The 18,253-nt window shown below is 45.7% G+C and overlaps 1 protein-coding gene across 3 annotated transcripts in view; it reads left to right on the top strand.

The window, feature by feature from the left end:
* The first annotated feature begins 1,182 nt into the window (after positions 1–1,182).
* The window catches only part of Kcnq3 (potassium voltage-gated channel subfamily Q member 3), a 300,648-nt gene continuing 283,577 nt past the window's right edge, over positions 1,183–18,253 (top strand). The window contains exons 1-2 of one of the 3 annotated variants that reach the window (XM_063263128.1): positions 1,184–1,641; positions 1,868–2,014. In XM_063263128.1, coding sequence (XP_063119198.1) covers positions 1,508–1,641; positions 1,868–2,014 — 281 coding nt within the window. In that variant the 5' untranslated portion in view covers positions 1,184–1,507. Of the gene's footprint in view, positions 2,015–18,253 lie in introns of all 3 variants that reach the window. The other 2 variants (XR_010052948.1, NM_031597.5) reach the window with 2 other exon arrangements.

The raw sequence follows: 18,253 nt of genomic DNA, 5'->3' as shown, positions 1-18,253 counted from the left end.
CCGACCTGATACTCACGAGGGAAGACTAAGTAAGGAGTCATGGTACCCCAGGGCAGTAGGAGGACTTCCCTAACCTGCCTGTGGTGGGTGATGGGTATCTTCCCTCTGCCAATGGTGCCAGTGACTGACTAGATTGCTTCTTGTACCATCAGCAAACCTGAGCCAAGTTTCTGTACACTGCTGTCTAGAAGGATCTTTTAGACGTTGTCATGACTGTGTCCACTTTGCCACTTGTATCTCACCTTAAGATGTTACCTTCTCAATGGGGCCTCCCAGGACCGGCTCCCCCAAGTCACAGAATCTGATGGCTCCTGTGATTCAGTTTCCACATTAGGGATAATTTGGCTCACATCAGCTTTAGTTTTGCCCTTCTTTCCATCATTCAAGTGTTATGAATTCAACGATTTCAAACCTTTGGTGGAGAGCAGTACCCTGTCGCAGGACAAACTCACTGCCATGGATTCGCTGTTTTCCCTGAAGGATCCTAATGAGGTCAGAGGGCATGACCGACTGGAGCCAGGCAGAAATTAGGGTACTGATTCTGGTGTTCACATGCGTTCTCAGCTGTCTTTCCACCTACATGTACAAAGGGCTACCCCAAAACTACCAGAAGCAGTAACCCCATAAGCCCTGAACAGGAACATTGCCATCATTGAGCCAGCCAGTGGGTGAGATGTGAACATGTCTAACCTAGCAACTTGGATTTTCATCTCCAAAGGCAAGCAGAGGAGATGGAGGGTGGAGACTGAATATAAAGCTGCAGCCTCAGCCTCTACCCATCCCCTTTTATTTTCTCCTGTCGACCAGGGGAAACCCCAACGCCCACGGGGTCTGGGGAGCTCCCGCTTCACTGCTACAGGATTCATGACCCAGCAGAAGCAGGAGTAGAGGCCTCCACAGCGCTAGTGATGCTGGTCCTCAAGGCTGTCTTGAGGGTAGGGGGGCGGCGGGGAGAGGCGTGGCGCTGCCTGGGCCTCCCGCAACGAAGGGGCGGGACGATGGAGCCCCACCCCTGCGAAGGAGGGAGGGAACCAAAGAGCGCTGCGGGTGGTGAGCGCTCCGCCTGGGCGCGCCTGCTTCTGCTGCTGCTACTGCCGCTGCAGCGGGCCTAGGGCTGGAGCAGCGGGCTAGGCGCGGGCGGGAGCGGGGAGGAGGGAGGAGGCGGAGGCGCGTGTGCCAGGCGGGCGGGCGGGAGGGCGGCTGGCACAGGGCTTGTAAATAAACTGCGATGCTGTCTCGGGCTCGCCGGCCCGGGTGCCGCCGTCGCCGCCGCCTCCCTGGAGCTTCGGTGCCAGGCTCCCGCCGTCGCGCGCCCTAGCGCCACCGCGCCAGCCTCGCGCGCCCTCGCCGGGCTCCGCACGGACCCCGGCTTCCCGCGCCCCTCCGGGTCCTACAGGGGACCCGCTCGGGATGTGACCCCTTGACTCCCCATCCGACCTCCCCTGCCCCCCGGGAGGCCCGCCTTTGCCTTCTTTTGGGGGGGTGGGCGGGGAGGGGCGCGCGGATCATGGCATTGGAGTTCCCGGGCTTGCAGCCGCCGCCGCCGCCTCGTCCACGTACCCCAAGCGCTCCTTCTTCCCGGAGCAGCAGCGGAGAAGGCGAAGCGCCCGGTGGGGGCGAGGCAGATGGGGCTCAAGGCTCGCAGGGCGGCGGGGGCGGCCGGCGGGGGCGGCGGCGAAGGGGGCGGAGGAGGCGGCGGGGCGGCTAACCCGGCTGGAGGGGACTCGGCAGTGGCCGGCGACGAGGAGCGGAAAGTGGGGCTGGCGCCAGGAGACGTGGAGCAAGTCACCTTGGCGCTAGGGACCGGAGCCGACAAAGACGGGACCCTGCTGCTGGAGGGCGGTGGCCGCGAAGAGGGGCAGAGGAGGACCCCGCAGGGCATCGGGCTCCTGGCAAAGACCCCCCTGAGCCGTCCAGTTAAGAGGAACAACGCCAAGTACAGGCGCATCCAAACTTTGATCTATGACGCCCTGGAGAGACCGAGGGGCTGGGCGCTGCTCTACCACGCGCTTGTGTGAGTACCTGGCCGCTCGGGGCGCCCCTTGGCGGCCGTGCACCTTAGGGTTAGGACCAGGGCTGGAGCTAAGAAGTGTTTGTGTGTTTGGCCACTCAGAAGCGCTCTCTCTGGCTTTGGCTCGGGGTGGAGGGACACCAGTCTGGCCTTAGCCCACGGTTCTCTGTGGTGCGACCGAGTGCTCCCGGTGCCTGGGTCCTTAGGCTTAAATGCACCAAACGTGGTTTTCAGGCTGACTTGGAGATTTGAACTGGCGAGTACGCGCAGGTGCGCGTTTATGGTACATTCTGGGATGTTGACATGAAAGCTTAAAAGAATTAGATATTTCTAATGAAGCAATTGATTCGGTCCTTAAATAAGCCCCGTCCTCTTGGGATGGATAGCCTGCAATCACCACTCAATTTAGATGATATATCCCAGAGTTGAGGATAATAGTGGTGCACACTGCCCATGGTGGTTTACATATGCCTGTGTACATGTATGTTACATGAATGTGTTACCCTTCCTTGGGTAGGATGCTGATCTCAAAAAGGAATGGGTTTTGCCCTAACTGGGGGCTTAGACAGGCCAAAATGCAGGTCTTTGTGTTCTTTTAGGAAGACGAATAGGCTAATAGAAAAGGGGCGGGATTTCCAAGCTTAGTCCAAAGGGTTGGTTTTTAGCAGAGCTAGAGATGGGGTGAAGCTATTTAAGGCTGGAACATCCCTATGATTTGGGTCCAACATCCCATAGTTTCGGTTCTACTATCTCTGTAGGTTCAACTGTTTCCCATCTATTGGCTTGGCTGACCAGGGCATTGGACACCTGAGAGTCGCTGTGGGAAGTTTTTCCCCAGGGACTCCTCTAGAAATAATCTCCATGCTAGCCCAGAAGGTAAATGCTAGGCCAGAAGGAAAATGGAACTGCGGATGTACCGACTCCTGGGATGCAAAATACACATCCGTATTCAAAGAGGAAAAGTGGGTACTAGCAGAGGGATTCCTCACCCAAGACTGGAATCCTGAGTGTCACAACACCTTGGATGTGTGTGACAGGGCACTTCTTGCTACCATCTGCTTCCTCGCTTTGGCTTAGGAAGCTGTATGACTGTCAGGGTTTGGGTAGGATATAGACTATGACTTTGACCCTTCCAATTTAAGGCAGTTGGTTTCCCTCCAGTTGACCCTTAAGTGACAAAGAGGGAAGAAGTCGGGGAATGTCTTCTGTATGTCAAGTACCTGCTATCTTTCAAGGTTGGAAGAGCTTTTCCTGGTTTGGCCACCAGGTGGGGCGTCCACACAGGACCTCAGCTGTGTGCAACAGGTTTCTTCCAGGTTACAAAAGCCTTGAGAGAATGCATCCCTGAAAACTCAGGAAGCAGCAAGAATAAAGATGACGTACCTTGCCAGGGACTTGGATTTTCGGTTGGTCAAGCCTTTGATCCCTGTGTCTGACCCAAACCTTAAGATGTGCTGTTCTTTCATAGTGAAATGAGATTTATCTGGCATTCATTCTTTAGCTTTCTAGCACCATGTTCAAAATTGAAGTGAAATAAATATATGTAGTTTTGAAAGGTTGAACAAATTATTTGAGTGCAGACTCCATGCCCCTTGGCATAAAGTTGTGTTCAGTGTGTATTTAATGACTTTGGAACTTGGGGTTTTATTGAAGCTTGAGATTCCTTCTTTCTTCTCCTCCCACCTTTTGTAGCTGGAACCCGATGCCTTGCCCTGCCCAATCTGCAGAGAGAATAGATAAAGCCTATTGTAGAAACAACTACAATGTTATTTTTATTGTATAATTGTTCATATCTTAGAAATCAGTTTGTAAGTGCCAAGCCTATAGCCAGAGTTTCCCAGAGAAGACCTAGGAAAACTTAGGTTAGAAGTGTCAGATATATACAAATTGTGCTCAATTCTCACATGACCACAATGAGGTAATGATTGTAACTTATGCCTGGTGGATGGGAATTTGACAAGTGCAAGAGATAAAGCCAGCGTTGCAGGGATAATGGTTCCACACCTCACATCTGGCTTTCTTGGTACAATCAGATCCCATTTTTGACCCTTAGGGCATTTTGCTGAGCATTTCTGAGTGCCCACTGACTATTGGTAATACAAGACTCTTGGTAATCAGTTTTTCTAGCTCAAGTAGGAAATCAAACCAGTATCCAGTCAGAACCTAGGAGGTTCTGTTAGGAAAATGTAAGGTGGGCTGGGCTGGGGCTAGGATTTGTGGCCTCTGATAAAAGATGGTTTATGAGAGGGCTCTTCATGGGTTGGATTTGTATTCCTAATACTTACACAAGCTTCCTAAGTGACTGTAGTTTACATCCTTCCTCAGGCTCAGTAGGAGCCTGAATAAGGGAACACAGCTGAGTCTTCATTGATGATTCAGGATTTTGCAGGATTTTGCAGGATTTTAAAATTCAGGCTGTGAAGTGCCCATTATCCTGTGCTGGGCTGTGGCTAATGGCAGAAGGGGATCGAGACATTCGGTTGACCATGAACTCACAGTTCAATGTGCTCTCCTTCTTTTGTAAATTAACTAGGCCTGTCAAGTGAGGTTTCTTCCTCTCCTCTGTCCTAAATATAAAAGTGAAAATCAATCATTCCTCCCACCTTGCTTCCTATGCCTCGAAGGCCCATCCCTTGCTCCTAGTTATTCACCTTCACCTTCGTACAGGAACCTTCTCCAGGAACCTTTCCCAGACTTCCATCTGGCTGGTCTCAAGTTGCTCCCTGTCTTCTCCAGCCATATAATTTTGTGTGCTGTGTTGAGTTGATGTGCTTGCTTCTCTGCCCCATGAATCCAAAAGCCGCTCGAGAGTGAAGGAGGGATATATCTTCTTCTATTTTCTTTCTTGTTTTTCTTTTCATTCTCAATTCCCGGAAGACCATAGAACCCATGATAGGTACTTAGTAAGCATTTGCTGTGTGGGTACATGGCAGAATTCTCTCAGGATTCTAGTTAATCAAGACTTTGCTGTAACAGCTTTACTGCCACAGCAGTAAGTAGCTGGAGTCAGCACCACAGGATTAGAAGAGGAAAATAGTCCTTGGAAATGTTGGGCTTTGTGGGGGGGGGGGTAGACGAGGTGGAACTCTTGCTTGGCTTTAAGAAAAGATTATGGCAGCCATGTCTTTGGCTAAGGCAAACTTTGCTATTACAGGACATGCTGGTTTCTGAGTTCGCCTATATGGCTTTACAGGAGCTAAGTAGGACTGAGCTAGAAGCTGAGGATTGGAGGTACTGCCCCCACTGAAGAATGGTTCCTGCGCTTAAACTAGCAATTATGGGTATAATAAGCCAACGTTGGGTACTCTGTATTCAGTTCTGAATAAGGATCTTCTTAGATGTCACACATACCTGATACTGTCGCTGTCCTGAGCCTGTTGGTGGAGAAATGCTGTCTTTATCTTGGCATTGGCACTAGCTTGGCACTCTGAAGGCATCCCGTTGCCCTGGCCCTGTCTCTCCAGCCAGCTGGGTATTGTCCCTTACCACCTGTTAGTAAACCAAAGGGAAAGGATCTGGAAAAACACCTGCTGCTGTTTTCTAAGGGAGGCTGGCTTCAGGCATCTGGCAGGCAAGGCTGGCTACTTAAAGCCATTTCTCCACCCTCTTCCCTGAACAGAAAGGGCTTGGCTGGTGGCCTTAGCCTGAAGAGTTTACCCAGGGGTTGATGGAAAACACCTACACAGGTAAATAAAGAGATTTGGCAAACACTTCCTCTTTTGTGTCTCCTTCCGATTATGTATGATCTACCACCTTTTCTCCCCACTCCCATTGAATCCACACCCAATCTACTCAATGACAAACTCACTTCATTTTTCTCTTCATTGTCTGATCTCCTTAGAAGATTTTGAAGTGTCCTGAGTTGCATTAAAGGGTAGGTAAGTTGGTGATTTCAACAGCCAATAGTATTTTGTTTACTTTTGAAATTCTGTTTTAATCACAATGTTTCTCCTTTCCCTTTCCTCTTTCCAAACTGTCCCATAGGCCCCTTCCTGCTCCCCTTCAAATCCATGACCTCCTTGTTCATCAGTTATTATTACATGCATATATGTGTTTGTACATACATATGCATTCCTAAATATAACCTGTCTAGTCTGTATAAGGGCATTTCTGCGTATGTTTTCAAGACTGAGCATTTGGCACTGGTTAACAAACTGGTGTACACTTCCCTGGGGAACTACCTCTCGCACTCCACTCAGTAGCCTGTAGTTCTTCTGTAGGGTTGAGGCTTCATGAACTTCCCTCCATTTAGTTTGTTGATGATGTCCAAACATGCACTAGTTGAAGACATCTCTTCAGTTGAGTCTTTGAAGCCAAGATGAGAATCTTTGGATAAATAGAACATGTTTTCTTAGATGGCTGCATCCTCTGTGTGGACCATGTCCCCATTATCAGCACCAGGCTTTGTCCTCTGATGGCTGATGTGTGATGCAACTTGGTGTACTGGATTGCTTATTGCAGGGCTTTTAAACCACGTCCTCCAAAAGTTCCAGGCCTTGTACCTGTTGATGGGGGTAAGTTGCATTTTTTCTCTTCTGGAGACAGAGACTTGGAGCACTTGGAGTTATAAAGAAAAGAACATGATTCCAGGAATTGTAGAAGATGACAGTTTCCTAGATGAGTGAAAATTTGGTCTCTGCTTCCAAGATGATGTCTTGAAGGATATGTCCACTGTAGGAGGAACACTATCCCTCACTGGCAGAAGGTAGAAGGTAGAAGAACCAATCACATGACACTTCTTTTATAAGGGTGTGAATTTTACTGACAAAGGGAGGAGCTTTTATGACATCATCATTTGTTAAGAGTTGCACCTCTCGACACTATCACATGGGCCATGAAGTTTCAACACCAGACTTTGAAACCATAGCATCATGAATTGGGTAGTCTTGTGTGCTGGGGCATCTCATTTAGTCACTGAAGTATTAGAACATTCAGTAATGTTTTCTTCAAATAGCAAATTGCCTGATAACCCAAGAACATGGTTGAGTCTTGATGCAATCTGTGGATAGTGAATAATTCCTTACATTTACAAAGGTCCCTATTCATAGGCTCTGGTGTTGGCTTCCTCCTGCTCAAGACTTTAGGCCTTGTGCCTCTTTCTTTTCTTTCCTCCTCCTCCTTCAAGAGTCAGATTAAATCATTGGAAACCCATAAGAACATAGACACATTTTAAAGTAGCTAACTGGTATATTAGTAACACTACATTTTTGTAGTTGATGCTGTCACATCCAGGGCTGTATGTGCCACCATCTGCTCAATGTCAGGGTACCCCGCTTACTGATTTAGTCACCATGACACTAAGAGTAGGCAACTCCTCACAGATACCCAGATCTGGTTCATTGGAGCCAGAGTTGTGCCAGAGGAGCTGGCAAACCAAGGGCTTCTTTGTCAATTTGTCACCAGGGTTAAGTTCATTTCTTTCTGTTGTCTTCTTGGATATCTGGGGTGAAATCTTACCCAACAAGACTTAGAATCTTGAGTTCTGTTTCAATGGGAAACCACTTAGTGCTACCAAGTTTTGCATTTCTATTCCTTTTCTTCACTCCCAGCCCCCATTTTGCACTTTATTTCATCCTATATAGATCCATTACAGATGTTTTTTTCCCTCTTGGTGATGCCAGTTAAATCAACAAACAAAGACAGACAGACAGACCTGACTTTCCTCAATGATGGACTGCAAGAAGTAAGATGAAATGAATATTTTCCTCCACAAGTTGCTTTGGGTCAGTCTTTTATCATAACAAAAGAGAAGCAAACTAGAATCCAGATCTTTCTCTATGGCTAGCCTTACCTGTGCTCCTCTACAAGATGGACACAGTGAGAGGGTTCTTAATATAGCCTCTTTCCTCTGGCTTTGCAGCTGTTTTCTGATAAACCTAAATCCCACACAAACTGCAGTCCTATATGATGAGGTCTTCCACTGTACCTCAAAAAGACTATTTGCTCTGAATGTGTCAAGAGCAAGCTGGGCCATTCTTGCTCTGCTTTATACACGAATAAGTAAGGCAGCTGTAGGTTGAATGATTAGACTCATGTATGTGGCTCCAGGTGACCCCTTCTTGAAGAGGACCACTCTTCCTCTTGACAGCCCACAGCTGATAACTTCTTTTCTCTCCTCCACTAACCTAGTACTCTATGAGAGTCCTATTGCAGACTCTCTGTGCCCACTAAGTTTCCCTTTTGGGGGCATTCAGAACTATCCTAGTGATAATAACTTGGAAGAAGCCTAAGTGTTAGTGATTGCTTGAGCCCTCTCTTATTCCCTTCTTTGTGAATTCCTTTTAGACATTTCTTTCCAACTACTTTCTTTCTGGAAACAATGATAGGACAGGCAGGCACACAGTGTCTGTTCTTATACATAGTTTTTCTGGCCTTGAGAAATAAACAGACTCTTCTTCCATCAGTCCACCCTCCAAGTTCACCCTTTACCTCCCGGATCTCAGGCATACTTCCTGTGTGGGGAAGGTGTGATTTAGGTGCGAATCCAGGGGTAATCAGACAAAAGACTATGAGGGTTTGAATGTGAAGTGTCCCCAATAGGCTCATGCATTAAAGGCTTGGTCACCAGCTAGTGAAGCTCTTTTGGGAGGTTGTTGAAGCTTTAGGAATTTACAAACTTCGTTGAAGGAAGTAGGTCATGAGGGGTGAGGCTTTTAATTATGTGATCTGCCTTTGTGTCTCCTTTGTCTCTCTCTGTGCTTACTGGCTTGACACCAGGTTCTCAGTCTCGATTCACCCTTCCTCAAAGTTCCAGATGACCTTGGGCTAAACCCCACCTCCCCCCCAAAAAAAGTTTCCTTCTTTTAAATTGTGTTGGGATTTGTCACATTGGTCAAAGTCCGACAAATGTGAAGGATAAAACTGAGGAAAGGTGGCAGAATCAGACTCTGATAGGAAGTCGGAAACCGAATGAAAGTGTATACCATCGAGCACAGTACCCTGGGTTTATTGAGGCTCAGTCTTTTGCTAACTTGGGAGGCTGTGTGCATCAGCCCAGCATGACCCCTTTAACTCCAGTTTATGGCTGAAGCAGAAGTTTGAGAACTCCCTTGGTCAGCATTGCAGAGCAGATGCCCATGGCATTTGTTGCAGACACTACACCTGGCAGATGCTAGACAGCCATGATAGGCTGCTCCGAGCTTGCTTCATGAAGGGAGATAGTTGTCTTGTGACTCTGACTTCATAGTTAGGGCTAATTTCTCAGTGGTTCTTGAGTTAAGGAATTTTGGAGACCTGAGAGCTCATGGTTGCTCTGTGATGGTTTGTTTTGTTTTGTTTTTGTTTTTTGACATCATTAATTTTTCATTTAGGATCCTCATTCAGGAAAAAAAAAAGGGTCTGAATTAAAAGTATCTTCAAATATGTAGCTTTGCTGCCCGGTATCTTCAGGTAGCAGCCTTTCAAAGTTCTTCCCTAAGACCAGAGTAAGTAGTGCTTAAAATCACCATGAAGCCTGACCCATGCCTGCTTTCTCTAGGGTAAGAAACCATCCCTTTCCTGGATTCTGTGATGGCTACATTTTGCCAGACAAAACAGGAACGACTCTTGAACAAACACAAATGACTGCGTTTTCTGAGCTGATTTGTGATACCTTCAGAGAATGAAATATCTTATTAATTTACAACATAAAACATGTTAGTGGCTACAGATTGTGTTTGTACAGCTTTGTTGCAAAGATAACAGGCTCCTGAGTGTAAGCTAAGGGGCTGGGTGTGAACTGAGGGGATAACACTTCCTCCCTTTGCCTAAACTCTGGCACCGAGGTAACTACAGTCTTCTTCATAGTTCTGAGCTACTAAAGGCAACATTGGGTCCCCCCACCAAGAATTTGGTACCAAGAATACCTTATTCAGCTGGGAAGGAAATTCACGGGAAAATCATAAGCCTTTGAGTTTACCCTTCAGGTCTGCAACTAGCCGAGCTGTTGACTCAGTGCTGATTGCTGACATAGTTGATAATCTATAACTTACCATGATGGTTTTGCATATTTCCAACCAGAGTCTGGCTTATCTTCAAAAAAGGAACTTGTAATTTTATACCTACAGCCTGATGAATACTGGGTTGAACTGTTTGAAGAGGTGGAAGATCTGGGTTTTAGCTGTTTATACCCTGCCTGCTAAAATCCTTGAATTTTTCACCTCCCAGGGCCTAATGTGATACATAGCACAGCACATTGTCAGTCTCGTTGCATATCCAAGCACAATGCCAGTCTCCAGGATGAGCAGAGCCAGTGACAGAGATATTGGCTTTGAATCCTGGCTGTGCTGTGTTTTAGACCAGTATCTCTGAATAAGCCACCAGCCTAAAGCAGATTCTTTACCTACACACTGTGGGCTCATGCAGCGCAAAGCCTTGTGTGGATGGAGTAGGTTAAGTGTTCAATGAATGGCCACCATTTTCCCATTCTTGCCAGAATCTGCTAAGGTAGAATGACTTTCCTGAATAAAAGCACTGGTGAAGTGAAAATTGTCTCTATTTTAAGGGCTATTTTCTTGGTAGGGTATATTTCTGCTAAACTATACAGATGTGAATTTTCCACCATTGAGGTGAAGGAAGGGATTTACCCTGAGGAAGGAGCTGTGTAAAGGTTCCACTGTTGATCCATGTTTCCAAAGGCAGCAGAGGTGCTTAAAAGAAACACTTGTCCTAACCACACAACTTTCAGGTGACCCAAGACTGAGTTAGTGCATTCTATTTATTAGTGCATACACATGCATGCATGCGCGCGTGCACATACAAACACACACACACACACACACACACACACACACACACAATGGAATGTGTGTATACACACTCTCATATATTCTCCTAGAAATACAAACAGATTTTTCTTTGAGTTAAAAAGAAAATAAAATGTGTGTGTGTGTGTGTGTGTGTGTGTGTGTAATATTTGGTTGCATTTTCAGTTTGCCAGGATTATGGGTCAGTTTGACTTGACTGGAGTAATGTCCATCTAGATTTAATTTCTAAGCTCCTTCCTCTAGATGATTTTCTCTTTATGTTTCCAAGGACCATTCTTCTAATTCCAAGTGTTTGGCTGATGCTCGCTCTTTTTTTTTCTTTCCTGTATTCGCCATTGTGTTTTATGTATTTTCTCCATGTGTCTTAGTCCTCGGCAGGGACAGACTGTTCTAGATAAACACAGATCCTGGAACATAATAGGTCCTTAGTTAATACCAAGTAATATCTTCCTAATCACAGCTATTTCACATAGTAAAAATCTGATAATGGCTTAACGTTATGTCTGGTGTCTTCTCCAGATACTAAAAGTGTGTGGTTTGAGCTATGCATGCCTATTCATATATGACGTATGTGTGGACATGGGTGAGTAGATATGTGGAGACAATAACCATAATAGGACTCTCTGCTTTGAAAAACTGATCAGCTTCACCCTGGTTGGTAGGTTAGCCATTTAAAATGCTGACATTTGATCCCTATGACAGTATGTCAAACATTCAGACACATATGAACGGCCCCTGTTTTATCAAGAAGGCAGCAAGGGCCAGAAATATTATCTGTCTTTCTCAGGAATTGGCCTCAGGTATTTTGAATGCAGGGGCTGTCCTAGGGTCAGAGGTTCTGAGTTCCCATCTTGGCCCCTCTCCCAGCTCCCCAAGGCTTTCACTTGCTGCCTCTGGCTCTGCTAGCTGCTTTATAGTTGAAACATAAATCCATAGAATTCACCATTTGAATGTGCAGTCCATTGGGTGTTAGTATATTGTCACGGAACCATTAGGGTTTTCTACTACGCTTATCAGCAAAGGAATAATTGTGGAAGTTAAAGGGGGAAGAGATACTGTGAGAGAATTAAAAAAAAAGCAAAAGAAAAAACCAAATCAATAGTGGTGGAAGCATTTACAAAACACATATCTAATCACCAGTTGTCTCAATCAAAGCTAGGATCAGTTAAATTCAACTGTAAGAAACATTTTGTTGGGTGAAATATTTGAAAAACAGATCTGGTGTGGGCTTAAAAGCACAGCAACGGCAACAACGGCAGCAACAACAAACCCCAAACCCTTTAATGAGTGCAGTAATAAACATCTATTAAAAACAGACAGAATGCATAAACCAGACACCAAGGGTAGCAGACATGCATATAAAACGATGTCCGATATCAGTACAGGATTGTAAATTAAAGCAACAGGGAGAGATTAGAATGGGTATGGTTAAAAACCACCACAACAAATGCAAATGGTGGCAATGATGTGGAGCAATGGGAATTCTAAATTCTTGCTGGTGGAGATCAAAACCAATAGACACCCTGGGTAGGTAGACTCAGCACAGTAGTTACTCCCCTGGGAGTTTCCTCATTTAAAGTTCTATGTCCACACCAAATCTTTCCCGAAAACTTTTATTCTAGTGTTATTCACAATTAACAGAAATATTGTATCTAGGATCTCCTTTAATCAGCACCATGAATTCCTATTCAGAGGTGGAAATAAATGAGCTGTGATGTCACTGATGAAGCTTAAATTCATTGTGTATTGATAAATGACAAAGGGTAGTCTGGGTAGGCGACATGCTATATTATTCCAGCCACAGGACATTTTTGATAAACCAAAGTTATGGATATCATAAAAAGACTAGTGATTTCCAGGAGGTAGATGGCAGAGAAGGAAGTTGAATGAATGAAGTACAGATGATTTTTCCGGTGGTGAAACGACTGTGTATAGTACTGCAATGTAGTCCATAGAACTGTCATGCACAACGAATAGCAATTCAGTGAAATATGGTGACGGTGCAGCTGGCCTCACTTTCACACCGTTAGAGAAAGTTTCTAGAAAAGCAAGAGGAGCCTATAATATATATGTTGTAGTGGCTTAAAGTTGAAAATATGCATAGTATGGAGATAAGCTTGTTTTATGTTTAGTACAGGTGACTGTCTAAACGTGCACACATGGGCCAGATACATTTCCTTGTGCTTTGAGGAAGCCTAACTTATCAAACCCTTGGAAAGAGAGGACTTGTAGCATCCAAGTCTGGATATCTAATACCAGTGTGTAAGGGAAGGCAATGGATTCATGAACAACTCTCTGATTATAAGACCTAGACAGGATATGTGGAAGACTAACCTCAGCTATCCTGCATTACCAGAGAGTAAGAAGAGGCTCTTAAAAAAATTCCGCACTGTTGGTAATGCGCTAGAGGGACACTGTACCCAGAATAAAAGAGCTCCCATGATCAAAGCAGGAACAATTTGAGAAATGAAAGAAGGTGGTATTGGAGTCTAACTGCAGGATAAAATAAATACCTATGAATTCTTACTAACATGAAAGCATTGCCACAGGATAAAAGCAAATGTCCACAGGTAGGTCCTGTGATAAATAAATGGTCAAGTGGGTGGACAGGAGTGGGAGAGGTAGGTCTTCTCAGAAGAAGTCTTCTTGCTTCTGTGGGTTCTTTGCTTCCAGAAGTGTAGTGCAGATCACATATAGTGCCTTCCTTCCAGAGAGTAGATATAGAAAGTGTATTAAAAATAGAATGGATGAGCCTCACTCCCAGCCACATGGTCCAGCATAGGGTCACCTATAATCAGTCAAGTTATATCAGGTCAACTCACCCTTGAGATAATGGAACAAAAAATGTCAGCTTTCTCAGACCTTTTTCCCTAAAGCCCACAACTTTAGTTTAACCACAGAAGGGATGGTGGCTACAAAAATCCCAACAGAGACGTGTATTACCCATGCTCACACAATTGTCACAGTTACCTAAACAAGGAAGGCAGAGACAGTCATAGAGAGCTAAGAGCTTCCTCCAAAATGTGACTGTTGAATTATATGTGATATTCTGGATAGGATACTGGGAGAAATAGAAGCTTGGTCAACTGAGTAAAATTTAGATGCTAGTTAATAACTTCATTAACATTAATAACCATCAACTATAGCAATCTGCTTACTAATATAAGTTGTCAGCCATAAGGACAGGTGAGTGCAGGTGACATGGGAGTTCTCTATACTGTTATACTATAGGGCTCCTCCTTTTGACCAGATCCAACATCGGGAAGCTGGCCATGTCTCCTTCTAACTTTCTCTGCCATAGACTGCTGCTGACCCTGATTTGTGACCCTCACTAGTACCTGTCGCCTCCATGCTATTTGTCTCATAGCGTTGTGTTCAACTAAGTCACATAATATGAACCTTTCACCATTGCTGAAAGGTAGTAAGAAGATGTAACATTTCCTTTGTTCTTCAGTTGATCTGAAGGCTCCTTGAGAACTTTTTGGAAGATTACCCAAGGCTGGTCTCTGAAGAGGGTCCTCTGTCCTCTTCTTGCCATCCCTCTTCGTGGCAACACTCTCCCTATCTTCTCTTTTATCTTCATTCTTAATGAAGTTCCTTTCCAGGTTTTAAAGATATAGCTCATAATAGTGATAATTCAGAGCAATGGCAATATGGGAGCGTGAAGATTGACTTTACATGAGAAGCCAGTGTAAAGATTACTGTTTTCTATGACTCCAACAGAGTCTAAATTGTATTCAAACTATAAACAGTTCAGCTCAGGGAAAATTCTTGGCATAGACATCATTTAAAGAGCTGGAGTGTATGTAGGACAGGAGATGGCTGAGTTGCCAAAGTGTTAACTTGAGTTCAATCCCCAGAGCTCATCTGAACAAATGCTGGGTGTGGGCTGGTAGTGGATAAAGCACTTTCTTTGCAAACTTGAAGATCAGAGTTTTGATCCCAAGAACCCATGTAAAATCTAGGAGTGTGTTGTAGACTGTGTAATCCCATATCATGGGAGGCAGTGTCATGGAATGCCCAGAACAAGCAGATTAGTTGGCCAAAAAAGCTGAGCTCTGGATTTGGTGAGTGACCCTGGCTCAGTGTATAAGCTGGAGAGTGACTGAGGATGACACAGATGTCAAACGTGGGTCATACATGCACATGTACACATAAGCAATTGCGCTGGATACACGAGTGAGACCATGTGCATGAGCATGCCTATACAAAAACATGCACATTACTGCATTAGTCAGCATTTCACAGGGTGTGAGACGCAGCTGAGAGCTTCACATTCTGATCCACAAGCAGGCAGAGGAAGAGACAGAGACTGGACCTGGCATGGACCTTTGAAACTTCAAAGCCCACCCTCAATGACATACTTCCTAATAAAACAAGACTGTACCTCCTATTCCTTCTCAAATAGTACTACTCTACCACCATTATACATAAACAGAAAAGAACTGAAGCACAAAACTGCACATGCTAGTACATACTTGTAACCCTAGCACAGGGGAGGATTACTAGCAGAGACAAGGAACTCTCTGGGGCTTACTTGTCTGTTTGCTATGTTCCAGGCTATTGCAAGACTCTGTTTCAAAATAAGGTAGACAGGGTCCAAGAGACAACCTCCAAAGAGGTATTCTACACACACACACACACACACACACACACACACACACACACACACACACTCATGGAAACCTGAAGGAAATGGGTACCCAATACATACCACAGATTCATATGCATTCATAGCTCACACTTTCAACACACCTCAATTCCCAGGCCCTGGTGTTTGGAACATTAATTAGTGTCACTGCATGAAGCAAATCAAGCTGTGGACCTTTCTTCCATCCTAAAACGGAATGAAGAACATCCAGAAGTGCTACTGCTGAAAGGAGAAGAAGTATGGCTACTGTTACCGGCGGGACTGTATGAAGCCCCCTCACTGGGTACAAAACTCACTGCATCGGGAGCTCGGAACCCTTTTATTTGGGAGGCGGGGCAAGGATGAGGTTGCAAACACCTCTCAGTCTCAAGTTCCCACCATTCTATTTTTTTGTCTGGGTCCTTTTGAATACCTTAACCAGTGCATATATGCCAGTGACGTTTATTATAAATGGACTCAAATACTTGACAAGACGCAACTTAAGGAAGGTTTATATTAGGTTTCAATTTGAGTAGGTATGGACATTCCCTTGGGGGAATGCAGGCATCAGGATGGTAAGATAGTTGGTCCAGCTGCTTCTGATGTCAGGAAGCAGAAACCAGACAGGAAATTGTTTGGGGCAAGAAAACTCAAGGCCTGTTGAAGTGACTCACTTTCTCCAACTATTTCTTACCTGAAGGCCCACTCTCAGTTGAGGATCAAGTGTTCGAACCTGTGGAGAACCTTTCTCATTGAGGTCACAACAGTCTATGAGTGTCACTGCATGGTGTTTCTGCCTTCGTGATGGGTACATAATACTCTGAATTAATGCAGCCTTGCTGTGGTGCATATCAAAATGCTGTTGTTATGCCTGTGTCCATGGCTGGACATGTGTGTTTCCTTCCCCTTCTGCTCACTCTGGATTGTATTGCTGTGAACAAGGGTGCACGAACCACTCCAGTGTTTATAACAACACCCATTCTCTCTCTCGAGACTCTCTGGATCCTTAAGCGTGTCTTATTTGCTGCTCCAGGTAGGCAGTGGGCAGAAAGGAGGGCTGTGTGGGTAGTGGGGAGATGACTACTTACTGGCTGAGAGCAGACTCCTGCCCAGCACTCTCTGTCATCCGTACTGAGTAACACTGGATACAGGTTTTTCATTCCTCAAGGTCTGTCTCCATCTGCAAGTTAGAGATCTCTCATTCTCTTTTATATAGGGGGCTTCCAGAGGAACGCACGTTCACTATAAAAAACTGTAGCAGTATTTACATACAATATACCCTATAACAAGGAAACTGCTCTAGACCTGTATATTGAATTTAATCTCACTGTAACCTGCTGTAGAAATCTGTAGATAGAAACACAGGTGGTGGTGTGGAGGATGGGGATGGGTGATTCGTCTGAGGACCACACAGATGGCAGGGCATGGAGCTGGGACAAAGCCCAGAAAGACCCAAGGACAGATGTTACTTCTTACGCTGTCTTCTTCTGCTCCTCCATGAACAGACCAGCCAGATTATTCTATCACATAACCTTAGGGGCCAGGCACAGGCCGGCCATGAGGTAGGTCCCTGCTGAATACACTACTTTCATTGGCCATGCCACATCCTCCTCAAGTTCCAAACAAAACTTAGCTCTGAGCATGGTGCTGGAAGGCGCTTTTGGAAGCCTGAGTGTGGCTGGCTTCTGGGAGCATCCTACAGATAGACTCAGGAGCCAGCCTAGCAGCCTGAGAGGGAGCCAGTGTTAACCATGAGGAACTGGACGTGTTCCAAAGTTAACCAGCAGCAGTGAGGGCTTCCAGTGTGGCTCTGTGATCAAATTCATCCTGGAAAGGAACGTACTGCTGTAATACAGGGGTTGAGTGGGAAAAAGCCAGCGCCAAGATGTTGCAGGAGAGGAGGGAGGCCAGAAGCACCCATAACAGTAGAAGGAACTGTCTGAGGCCAGTGGACACAGCCCAGCAGCCAACTCTTCCTATCCTTGACATCTGAACTGCTCTGATGTTCCCTTCACATACATAGAGGTCAACAAACAGCCAAGAGGCCAGTGGCTCCTTTTCTACTTCCTCTTCAAACCTACTAACTTCCCCCAGCCACAACTGGTGAAGGGGGCTGTCAATTCCTTGTTGACTAATTACTGTCATCTTTGGGTACACTTAACACACCTCAGACGTCTAGATTCTGCCAGCAGAGAAGGGGGTCTTGAGGATGGGGTGTAGAAGTAATCTTCCAGTAATCTACTACTACCTCAGGCTGTCAGTGTTCCAAATCCTTCCCATTAGTTGTTCCATGATTTTCTGCTGAGAGCTTTCTCTTGTACTTTATAACATGATGGGCTAGGATCAGTTCCTGCTGGTACTGAAGAGGTGGGCCTTGTCTGCAATCAGGCTTCAGCAAGCCTTCCTTGGCCATGGGGATGGCCACAGGGAGGAAATGAGGCCCATTTGGAGCCATTCAAGGAGAAAATACAGACAAAGGACTTTGATCCTCTAAGGGTCTCAGGAAGTGAAAGAAAAGAGGGTGACAAAGGCTAAAGCAGGGATGGGAAAGAGGATTCACGGGCTCATGACTGGAGATACAGGGAGACTGCTGTGGCTTGGGAGAGGGAACCCATGAGCTGCATAGACCACAGAGAACCTTGCAGACTTATATGAAACCTCTTGGTTCCACACCCGCAGTTGACATGGTCATATGTGTGCTTTGTAAGGATACCTGTCTCTAGGCTAGATAGAGGAAGGAGGGGGCTGAGGAAGATGTGTGTGAAGTCATTGCACAAAGCAACTCAATGATGGCATCAGGCCTTTAGAGGCTGTCTGTGAAGCTCCAGCCTTGTGCTCTAACCCACCAAGTCTCTGCAGAAGCTCCAC

Source organism: Rattus norvegicus, chromosome 7, assembly GCF_036323735.1.
Source record: "Rattus norvegicus strain BN/NHsdMcwi chromosome 7, GRCr8, whole genome shotgun sequence".
In the NCBI taxonomy this organism is placed as follows: domain Eukaryota; kingdom Metazoa; phylum Chordata; class Mammalia; order Rodentia; family Muridae; genus Rattus; species Rattus norvegicus.
Note: the sequence above shows the minus strand (reverse complement) of the source record. Positions and strands in the feature narration are given on the sequence as shown.